The sequence below is a fragment of the Marmota marmota genome, unplaced genomic scaffold (genome assembly GCF_001458135.2).
Source record: "Marmota marmota marmota unplaced genomic scaffold, marMar, whole genome shotgun sequence".
NCBI lineage: Eukaryota > Metazoa > Chordata > Mammalia > Rodentia > Sciuridae > Marmota > Marmota marmota.
In genome coordinates, this window is record NW_025999880.1 from 4751586 (window position 1) to 4763919 (window position 12334).

Below are 12334 nucleotides of genomic sequence, written 5' to 3' on the forward strand. Positions count from 1 at the left end.
GAGCTGTTTGGCTTGATCCTGCCTATCTCTAGGTCCCCAGTTTCATGATACATATCATCCTCATTTCCAGATATCAAGGTTTCCTCAGAGAAGAGAGTTTGAGGGCACTAGTTACATTTGTAATTTTTTTCAACTGTGTATATTAAACTATTAGATTATTTTCAAGCAGGAAAAAATGAGGCAAAGTCCATTTGTAGGTAATTATTTTAGTTTACTTTTCAAGATGATTTTACATATGTATCAACTTTCAAGATAATTTTGTATATATCAGTGCTATATAATGATGTGCGTTTCCAGTATTTATGCTGTATAAGTACATGATGTACATAAAATAAAAAATACACAGTAATAAACTTTTAAATTTTTTCTATAGCATCCAAACATGGCTGAAGCAGGAGGATCTCAAGTTCAAGCCCAGCCCTAGCAATTTAGTGAGACCCTGTCTCAAGATAAAATTTAAAAAGAGCTAGAGATGTAGCTCAGTGATGGAGCATCCTTGGGTTCAATTCCCAGTACCCCTGGTCAGACACAAACACACACACATACACACACACACACAATTCTCTTCAGAATTAGAGCTCATGCTATTTCTTAGGAAAGGAACTGCCAAATATCTCTATTGCATTATGTTCTTAAGGTCCAAAAAGGAGAGGAAAAGTCTAAATTAAGAATTTATTTTAACTGGGTATGTGGCACACACCTCTAATTCCAGCAACTCTGAAGGCTGAAGCAGGAGGATGGCAAGTTCAAGACCAGCTTCAGCAACTTAGTGAGACCCTGTCTCAGAATAAAAAATTAAAAGGGCTGGAGATGTAACTCAGTGAAAGAGTGCTCTTGGGGGCTGGGGATGTGGCTCAAGCGGTAGCGTGCTTGCCTGGCATGCGTGTGGCCCGGGTTCGATCCTCAGCACCACATACAAACAAAGATGTTGTGTCTGCCGAAAACTAAAAAATAAACATTAAAAAATTCTCTCTCTCTCTCCCCCTCCCTCTCCTCTCTCTCTTTAAAAAAAAAAAAAATTTTGATATAAATTAAAAAAAAAAAAAAAAAAGAGTGCTCTTGGACTCAATCCCTAGTACTAAAAACAAAAATATCTACTTTTTGAACGTACCTCTGTTCCAAACTAGTTATTAGGTCTAAAATTCTGAAACCATTTTCATAAACCTTCTAGCAGAAGAACATGCGAGTTAAATAGGCCACTTACACTTCTTGTTTTTAGAGGCATGTCGTTTAATCTTTATAACAAACCTACAATGCAATTATTATCCACATTTTATAGATGACTAAACAGGGTCATTTGTATATGAGGTAAAGAATATAAGATTTATCATAACTTTTTTTAAGTGTATACAGTTCAATAGAGTTAACTGTATTCCCATTGTTGTTGTTGGTAAAATTTTGAAAGTTTTTGTCAGCAGTCCAAAAATATAATGTTTGATTACCATCAAATATAATCTGATAAATTTGAAAATTTAAATATTAGAAGCATGTTAGAAACTTTGGCATTATTTCTAATGGCAAGGTTACTATATAAGGGTTATAGTTGATGAATGTGGTAATTAACTGAATATTAGTGGGTTTTTGCCTACATTCTTCTCATTTAAGCATATTTTACCTTTAGTTTGTATTAATGATAGAGTTTCTTGTAATCTTACACTGAGAGCAGAGGTCTGATCTATAGTAGTATTTCACTTTGAAGAGATGCGAGAAGAAAATAACAGTTGGATTCCAGATCTCTGACATCAGCCTGATCTGAAAGCTTCATACAGGCATAGTTTAGACAGAGCTACTGAATTTGAATTAGTAAGAGCGAAGAAAAACTATGCATATAGTGGGCAGAATCCTTCCCTGCTTAGCAGATCTAAGGAGCAATAAATCAGTAAGTACTATTGTATAGGATCACTTTATTCTGGCTTTGTGCCATTTGTAGACACTAAAACCCGGAAAGACCAGAAATCCCTTTGAACTTATATTTGAAAAACCTTGTGTCCATTCTTTTACCTTTTGGAGTTCTTTTATTTTTTCTGTTTATTTCCTCATACCACCGCTTGTTGGGTGCAGAATCTGCTTGGATATGTTCCAGCGGCCTCAGCTTACGTGTGGTAACTTGCTTACCCAGAGGAAGGTCTGGAGGACTGAATTGGATGCAGTTGGGCCGTGGCTCACTAGAGGGAGCAGAGGACCCGAGAGAGGAGAGAGGGCGAGAACGTATCTGGTTAAGTGTGGTGTGTGCGCACCAGGAGAAGGAGGGCCGGGTGGGGGTGGCTGCCTTTAACTGCTCCACCCTCACTTTGTCAGCAGGTAGAGAGCATGATTGCAGTCCTAGGGGAGGGAGTCAGAAGTAGAACACCAATTACAAACCACAGGCTTCCTGCTCTAGGGAGTTGATCCAGAGTTGTCTTTCTGAAAAGGAAGCACTCGAATCCTTCCGAACTTTCCAAGTCCATCCATGATTCAGAGATATTGCCTTCTCCCTCTGGGATTTTCTGTTTCTGGTAGTGAATTGTTGCTGATATATTTGCTACTTGTGCTTCTTTTCTCTTTCAAGATTTGATTATTTAATGTGCTGTTCGGAGAGAAAAAGAACTTTTGTTAGAAAGGAGATTTCAGAAGTGATTTTGGATCGTCTATAAGTGTTTTTAGAGTTCTTGGGGACTGTAACTCTCACCCTGGAATAAGTTTCTGCCTTTGATCTGCATGGATTATTTTTTCAGACTGCGGAATATCTCGTCACCTACCTGTAGTATGGGGCACTTGGTTTGGTTGCAGAGTAAGAAGGTGGAAGAATGAGCTGTACTTGGTTAAGCAGTTCAAACCTTTTTTGAGCAGGATCTATAAAAGCATAATTGAATTTGTTACCCCCGTGGATTCCAGTGGGCCCAACAGCACAACAGGTTTGCAGATTTCTTTTGAAATTCTTTTTTTTTTTCTCCCTCTGCCTCAGAAAAAGAAAAAAAAAATCTCTATAGTAGGTTCATATTCAGTTGCTCAACTTTTCAGCACTTATTTTGAAGACTTTATATGATTTTTAAACTTGACCCTAGAACACAACGGGCTTTGTGGGTGAAGTGCACTTATGTTTACTTAAAGGTGCACATTTAAAAACCTTATTCTGTGTTTATCCAAAGCCCCCAATTGGTATATGTGCTTACAAATAGCACAGATCTACCCAGGCTTCATTGTATTTTTTTCAGGGTGTTCTACTTAAAGCCTGTGACTAATCACCTTCCTAATCCCCCTATCTTTTATTCCCCACCCCCTCAAGGAATTTGAAAACGTGTTAGGAATAGTCCTTTGTTTTTCTTATGAACTTAGAAAATTACGGATTATAAAATCTGGATATTAGTTTACCAAAGTGTCTCATGGGAAATCAAAGTGCTTGGCATTCCCAAGCTGGAGAATAAAATTTGGAATCCCTACGAGAGAAACGAAAATGGAGATAGAAATATGAACTTTAACTGGTAAAGATAGTTGGAAACTATACCCTTTTCATATATTCTAATTTTCAAAGTTAGAAAAGGTTGTGATGTTCAGGATTATCCATAATGTATAAGGATATATAAATTAGTACCTAATTTATAGGCAACTTTAAGAAAACCCCCCAAATTATAGTATGTCCAAGTTTATGAAACATATTTAAATTCAGTGGACCTAGAACTTTGGGCTACAGTGAATTTTTCAGTTAATTCAATTTAATTTTACAGTTAATTTAATTTACAATTTAATTTAATTTTACAGTTAAATTTTTCAATTTAACATGGAAACTTCTCTGTGTGCTGTAGCATCTTTGGACATCCCTCAAGGTGTGGCGTGAATTTTTTTATCATTTTCCGTCTCTTCCCCTATTAAAAAACAAATCTCCTGTGGTCTTTAATTATTTACAGTTGACACATTTTGTGGCTTAAAAGGGCCACTTCTCCATTGTCTAAGCTGGAGTTCTTCACTCTCACCTTTGATGCATGGCCTTAGCTGTTTACTTTGTCTTGTTTTGTTCATCAACATTGGGGTTAGTTGGTCGACAACTTGATGCATATGGAAGACCAATACCAAGTGATCTGACATAATAAAAATTCATAATGTGACGTTCAATTTCAAGCAAAGTTGGAAATTCCAAAAAGAAGTGGTGGTTTCTTTGCTAGTCAGAGTGAAAATGGAAGAAAATGACATACCTGCTGCAGAAGTGGGCTGAAAACATAGTCTTCTCTGCCCAATCAGGAATGCCACCTGTTCTTGGGAATATACTGTAGAGAAAGGAAGGGTCAAAACTGTGACTTGGCTTTCAGAAACAGAAGCATAAATTTTCTCTTCCTGCATTTGTCTGGATCTGAGAACCTGCACTTGGTGTTAGCCAGTGGAAGCAGTATGTATGGCCGAAGTGCATTGCTGCAGCTGGTAGCATGAGTGGTGGCCACCAGCTGCAGCTGGCTGCCCTCTGGCCCTGGCTGCTGATGGCTACCCTGCAGGCAGGCTTTGGACGCACAGGACTGGTACTGGCAACAGCGGTGGAGTCTGAAAGATCAGCAGAGCAGAAAGCTATTATCAGAGTAATCCCCTTGAAAATGGACCCCACAGGAAAACTGAATCTCACTTTGGAAGGTGTGTTTGCTGGTGTTGCTGAAATAACTCCAGCAGAAGGAAAATTAATGCAGGCAAGTATAATTTTATTATATTTCACTTTCCATCTGTTTGAAACATGCCTTTCTTCTTTTGTCTCCCAAACCAAATACCATACAAGGGCTTCTGCTGCTTAGCTTTCTGTTTGTTCCATCTTTTAAGGATATTGCCTTGTTGGCATTCTAAAGCAAATTATTTTATGCTCAAGAAGAAATACATAAATTCTATATTTTAGAAGATTATTTGTTTATTTTTAACTGGTATTGCATTGCTTTTTTAGAATCACATAATAAAACCTTCCTTCATAAGTCATATATTCTGGGTACTATTTTTTGATAAATGAAATATATGGGCTTATATTTAATTGATCTGGGGATTATAGTTTACTTCCTGTTAAAAATCTGAATTGAGCACTAAGGAGGTTGATTTTAATGGTCAGCAGCACCCTGAAATTCTAGACTGCCCTTGAAGCATATTTGAATATAGTGTCACTTTTAAAATTCAGTCAAGCTTGAATGGTACGACTGGCTTTATACCACGTGTGGCACCCTATTGCTGCCCAAAATGGAGAGGACTGGATTACAAAATGGACACAAAGTGTAAACCTGTTTCCTGATCCCTTTGGTCTTATCCACACATGATTTTATCATTTTCTAAATTTTATCATCTGTCTTTTTCTTGACCCACAAAGTTTTTCAGACACAGTTGCTTAGGCTTTCGGACTGTGAATTTTGCCTGTAACTCATTCACAACTAACTATTCCTTATGTGTCGAATTTATGAACTGACTGGGGCCATAGCTTTTCATAGCCAATTCTCATTCCCTGTGGTGAAAACAGAGCTTAGTGGGGCTGTACCTTTTTAATGGGCATTCTCTTGTCTTATTCCATAAAATGGTGTTGCTGATTGATAAAAGCATATAATTTTATAAAATGACACTTTTTGCTGTAGCTCTTTGCACACAGGTTAAAGTGTCCTTAAATATGATCAATCTCAGCATCCAGCTCAGATTTTTAATTTTATGATTATGTATGGACTATAAACAGAACCAAAGTATTATATGAATTTAAGTTTTCATTTACTTAGAGAAAGAAGGTAGGAAAACAAAAAAATTATAGAATTCTTTTCCAAACTCAAGTTTTTTAAATATATGGTTTGATAGTTCTTCCTTACACTTCTTTGGCAGTATTTTAAAGCTGGGAAAATTATTTAGAAGAAGAAATGGGTAAAATGGAAGGTCCTAGTATTCAGAAAAATAAACAGGAAAGAAGAGTATATCTGAAAAAAATGTTGTTAAAATTTTTTGGTTAAAAAGTCAGTCATTTAATTTAGATTCTAGAATGAAACTGGGAATACTTAAAAATTGAAATAAGAAATCATTTAGAATGTAACCATTGGAAAGGAAACTTCCTCACTTTGCCTCCTTAATATCCTGAAGCATGAAGTGTATGCTCAATTTTAACCTTTAGCATAAATAATTTTCTTTAAAGTCACATTTTTGTATCTCTGAAGTCTTGGGAACTTTGTGCCTTATGCCCTTTTGATAGCATGTTCAATTGATTATATGCTGCTTAAACTAGTTTTCTCTTTTATTTTAAACTTCTTATCTTCTAATATAATAGAACTCTACATAAAACTTCTGGTTTTTTTAATAAAGGAACAGGTAAATGAGAAGCACCAGTTGGCATTCTGTTTTCTTTCCTTTTTTATTTTATCAATCTTTATATCCTGTCTTATTTTGCCCTTTTTCTACTCCAGCAAATATTGCTGATCTTGTTTTTTTTTTTTTTTCTTCTAACTATGACACTCTCAGTATACTTTAAGTATTACAGTATTGCTTCTTTACTTTCTAAGGAGGGAATTTCACTGTATTTTAGCAAGGACCTTCAGATTTTATCCTGGACAGTTATACATCAGCAGCAATTTTAAGTCTTTACCTTTTCTGTCCGTTCTGACCGCTTATGGTCATTAATAAATTTTATGCAATTCTAAAATTAGTCTCTGGACACATTCAGAATTGGTACTGGTTTATTGCATGTTAATCAGTTGTTTAGTACTAGTCCTGGTTTATTGTGTGTTCATCAATTTTTAATCCACACCAGTTACTAAATTTTCTTAATTGCCTTTTATGAGAAACTTTATTTTTAAAAAACAGAGAGCAACCTTGTGTATTGTATGCATTGTTTTTTCTTTATCTACCTTTGATTAACTATTTCAAAGAACTCTAGTGTGTTGGGGACACATGGTTTACACTTCCAGAATCTGTGCTATTTGTTCCTTATCAGATTACATGCAACTCAGGTTTACTCAACTGTGGTTAACCAGGCCTTCCATTTAACTGAAGATCCATTTATATCTTCTACATTTGTGCTTTGTAGCACTTTGGCTTTCTTGATGAATAGCTATACCCTAATGTCACAAATATAAAGATAGTCTTCTATATTGACTTTGAGAAATTTCGGATAATTCTATATATCCTCCTACCTACAAATTATTCTAGCTGCCTGTTAAAATTAGTCATCTCCAAAGACAGGGTCAGATCTTTGTAAAATTGGGGTGTCATGTGCTATAAAACTGAAAGGTATGAAAACAGTAATTTAAAAAAAATAATTTAAAAAAAATAATTTTAAAAAGGATAACATTGTGGTTTTGGGACTTCACCGAGAGTTTCTGAAAATCAAACTTTTCTTTACATTTTGCTCAGTTAATTCAGGGTATGTGTCTCACAGGGACCAAATTAACTGGATTTTCATTTATATTAAATTTTAACTTTTCTTAGACAAAGACAGTGTGCTTCCAATTTAATAATAAAATAGACTGTAGAGGGCTGGGGTTATGGCTCAGTGGTAGAGCGCTTGCCTAACATACATGAGGCACTGGCTTCAATCCGCAGCACCACAAAATAAATAAATAAATACATAAATAAATAAATAGACTGTAGAATTGGCTCTAAAATAATTTGTCTCAACTTTATCTGATGGCTGTACATACAAGAGCATTGAAAGCCAAGAATTGATGAATTTTTGCCCTGATTCTTATCCTTCACCCTGTGTGCTAGGATTTTTCTTTGCCAACAATACTCTCCATTTTATAAGGTATAAGTTTTAAATATTGATATTCTTCTAAAAGTACTAAAATTCAAAATGAAAGAGGAATGTTGCCTTTATTGTATATTTTTCTATTTCTGAATCTTCTCTTTTCCATGCAAAAACTCCCTATCTTAGTCTTAACCAAATTGTGTTAGTAACTATTTTGCCCGAAAGCTTTTTCTTCACTTTACTATATCATTTCAAATCTCCGAGCTGGTTTACTGTTGTTTTTAAAGTGTCTAATTCATAGATTTCCCTTACATTTGCCAAAATCTTTGTTCGTTCCTCTTCTTTAATTTCTTTCTACCTTTCTTTCCTTTTGTTTTCCACTCAATTTGTATATTTAGGATAGCCTTCCCTTGCTAGTATTTCTCTTACTAGTCATCAAAAAAACAGGTCAAGAAAATGTTCCTCATCTCCTACTTTCTTGGTGGTGTCTGATAAAAAGGACGACATGATAGTGATTACAACTGCTTACTATTTTTATATTAATTTGAATATTTTTTTCCTTTTTTATACTGAAGAAGGAAAACATGCTTTGTCTCATTTCCAGTTTTCTGAGTTGTTTACCTCTTACCAATGTTTGTTTCTATTATTTCTAGTAATGTTGCTACAATTTCCAAAAATTGTTGTAGTCATTTATTCTTTATTAAGTATTATTTAGAAGGACAATGCAAAATTAATCTCCTTTCTTCTTAGACTAAAAACAAAGAGGATCCTAGTATAGCCCAACAGAGGTCACCAACTCTGTAACTATCACATTCTTCCTGCTCAGCTGGTTGTCCTGGATTTTCTTAGACTCCAGGATAAAGTTATGATCAAGATTAGAATGTACTGCCCTGAGGCTGGTGACCTACAGTGGGAGCAGGGTGGTTTCACGTTTGGCCAGGAGCAATAAACAACTCCTCCTGGACAAATTCCCCTTTGCAAGATGTCTCTGCTTGCCTCTTAATTTTACTTATTAGTTAATGCATAATTATCACATCTTTGAATTTTTACTTTATTTGTAGTCAGGCCTTGAAACTTTTAAATTAAAATTTTAAATTTTGGTCCAGAGTTAGATAATCCTGTGTAGCAAAGTATAATTGATAAAATGGCTAAACTGCAATTCAAAGTTCTTGACTTTCAGTTCTGACCTAGACATTAAATAGTTGTGTGATTTGTGAAAAAATAGTTTTTACCTTTCTAGGTTTTAGATTCCTTGCATGTGATATTAAGAGATTGAAACCTAATAGCTACCAAACTGATTCTATGTACTCTACATGTTTTAGCTCTCTAGATTTTTATAACTTCATGATAGAAAAAGTTCAGTGCTTTTCATTTCCACATTTTACAGATAAGGAAACTGAGGACTTAAGTGTTAATATTTGCCAAAGCATTAACTAATATTTGCAAGAAAGTGGTATAGCTGCAACTCAAACTGCAGAACCCATGGTTTTCCAGCTCTCAATTTCTGTACATCTAAGAATGTCACAGGTGACTAGAACACCAGAGTAGGTTTTATATAATTAGTTCCAAAGTAGAAAGGAATGAAAGTGATGTGTACCATTGTCTGAGTTGATCCAGAATACACAGCATCCTGCTACCTTCTAAAAATCTCCATTTCTTCTATTTTTTTTTCTCATTTGGTATTTCATTTCCACAGATATGAGCAAATCAGAATCTTTATTGAGTATCTACATTTGATTAACTTTCTCTTCGTTTTAAAACAGCCTACGATGACTACTAAAAGAGGAACTTGAAATAATAAACTCTGAAAATAGCATGTATTTAATTGGCATTGCTCAAGTTAGAGTTCCTTGGATGCAGATTTCAGAGTGATTTTGCAATTTTACTTTGATGCCAGCCTTTAAAAGAAGTATAGAATAAATATTGAAGATATAGTCAACTCACAGTTATGTTAATGGAGGTGCAGAGATTCCAATTAATTGCCAATTGACTTTGGAATGTAGTCAGAAGTACACCATTGGACACAGTGTGTGCAGAGCCATTTTCAGGTGCTTGCCTCCTACGATCCCTGCTCAAAGCCTTCTAGATTTTGTTGTTAGAAGCCTGGTACTCAGAAAAGAAAAGCTGCATTTTTTTTTCCTTCAGTACTGGAGATTGAACACACGCTATGCAGGCTTTCTACCATTGAGCCTCATACCCAGCCCAGGAAGCTGCAGAAATAGAAAAATATACAATGATAATTATTCAGGTTAAAGAAGGTATCTCTTTTGTAAGTAGCCATCAAAGAGATTGTATATATAAGAGAAATTTACATACAAAGAGATTTGTATATATAAGATTTCTGGAATTCACTTGAAAATCCAACAAAAAAATTTCAAATTCACAAATCTCTTTGATTAATAGGAAGTACTACGTGAGGAATGCTCCTGGCTATTGCTCCTATCAGGCTGCTTGTTGTTAGTAGATTCTGGGGGCATGTATTTCCTTGATTTTGTACTAAAGTGCATATGTATGTACATGTGTGGAGTGATTTTTTTTTAAATCTAAAAAGTAGCCACAATTTACTTTTTATATGATAATAAAAGTATTACTAGAGCTCATGGTTTTGTTTGTTTTTATATAATACCTTTATATTTTGTTCATTGGAAAGAGCTTATTGGAACTTTTTTGTGCTTTATGTTCTTACAGTTGTTAAGTACAATAAGGGGAAATGTTGTAAATGAGCAACGTATTATTACAGTACATATGGGGAGCCAGAACTGGTAGTGGATATTTTCTCTAAGTGTGGGAATGATGTCCCATTGAATTTGAATAGTAATTTTCTTCCAAGAAGCTTAAAATGATTCACGAATATCTACAACCAGATAAGAACAGGTAACATTAACTCCACTTTAATAAAAGGAGGAAACCTACTAGGGGAGAGAAAGCAAGAGCAGAGTCACACAGAAGCTGACTCAATCTGCTTTGTAGGAGATAGAAAAATAATTCAATCTTTAAAAGTTGTCTGAGGATGTGAGAACTCAATTTTTTATGGAAATCGTAAAAAGATAACATACTGTCAATGGCTGAGATCTTCTTTTTGGATCATTGTGACAATTCAGTCAAAAAAACTGTTGGTATAAAGCTATTGGCCAGTTTTATATTTCAGAAAAACCTATAAACTAATACCCTGACCTACATTTGTTGATCTTTTGAGAATTATTAGCGTAAAAACCAGTCTTTAGAATGACCTGTAAGGCTCCTGTGATCTTGCCTTATCACCCTCTCCTGTCCTTCCTCTTCCCTTCACTTGACTCCAGTCACCAGGGCTTCTGCTGTCCTTCAGTTAGACCAGGCATACTCTCACCACTTGTTAGTCTGTATTGACTTTGAGGAATTTTATAATAGTACTTGTAGAAGAATATCATAATTTAAAACTTTGCATGTACCTTATAAAATGGATATTAAACAAAGAGGTATAAGAATAAGAACAAAAATTCATTTTTAAAAAATATTTATTTCTTAGTTTTAGGTGGACACAATATATTTATTTTACATTTATGTGGTGCTGAGGATCAAATCCAGTGCCTCATGCATGCGAGGCCAGCACTCTACCACTGAGCCATAATCCCAGCCCAAAAACTCATTTTTGATATAAGACTTACATTCCATATATTTTCTTCTTAGTTCTCCCAAATGTCACCCCAGAGTGTCAAATAACCTTCTCAGACTATCCTGTTCTGAAGGATTCTTCCTATTTCCCTCAGGGCTCATATTTCTTTTCCCTAATTTAATTTTCTTTACAAAATTATTGTCATGTGATATGCTATAATGTTTTACTTGTGTAGTTGTCCATGTCCCCTCTGTAATATATGAGCTTGGTGAGTCAGCCTAATGTCATACATGTTATCCCAGCTACTTGTGAGGGAGAGGCAAAAGAATCACAAGTTCAAGTCCAGCCTAGGCAGCTTAGGTAGACCCTGTCTCAAAATATTCAAAAGTAAAATGGTCTGGGGAGGTAGCTTAGTGGTAAAGTATCTGTAAGTTCAATCCCCAGCACCCCCCGCCAAATATGTATGTGTGAAAGTAGGATTTTTGGTCACTTTTGTTCAAAGCTCATCTCTAGAAAAGCACCTTTAGTCTACTTAATGCCTTAGACATAGTAAGTACTCAATAAATACTAAGTGAATATAAGGAACATCTTGGTGTTACTGAGTAACTCTAATAGCTGGGAAATAACTCTAGGGTGAAATATTTATTTCATCAGATTTTAAAATATAAGGTTAATTATTTTAAGTGCTTTGAGTGATATAGTATGCTGTATTTCTTTTTTTAAGATGTAGGTGGACCCAATGCCTTTATTTATGTTTACATGTGGTGCTGAGGATTGAACCCAGTGCCTCACAGGTACAAGGCAAGTGCTCTACCACTGAGCCACAACCCCAGCCCAGTACTCCTCTGACTTACTAATAGCCTAGTGTCTCCTTGATTGTTATTTCAAAAACAAACACAGCTATACTGAATATTTTTAAGATACTCCTTTACATAGCATTTATTTATTTTGATAGGTTAGCCCTTGCTCTTTAGGAAATTCTGGTTTTCCAAGGAAGATTTATGGGGTACTGATTTTAAATCTTTGATTATAAAAAGTATTTGTATATATGTACAAAGGACCGGAACTCACCTTCTTAGTTCTTTAAAAAA

General features: G+C 35.1%; 1 protein-coding gene across 1 annotated transcript in view; it reads left to right on the top strand.

Moving 5' to 3' along the window:
- The first annotated feature begins 2248 nt into the window (after window positions 1–2248).
- Rnf43 (ring finger protein 43) overlaps window positions 2249–12334 on the top strand; it is a 61004-nt gene continuing 50918 nt past the window's right edge. The window contains exon 1 of the mRNA XM_015495419.2: window positions 2249–4649. Within this exon, the coding sequence (XP_015350905.2) occupies window positions 4398–4649 (252 nt within the window). The 5' untranslated portion in view covers window positions 2249–4397. The remainder of the gene's footprint in view (window positions 4650–12334) is intronic.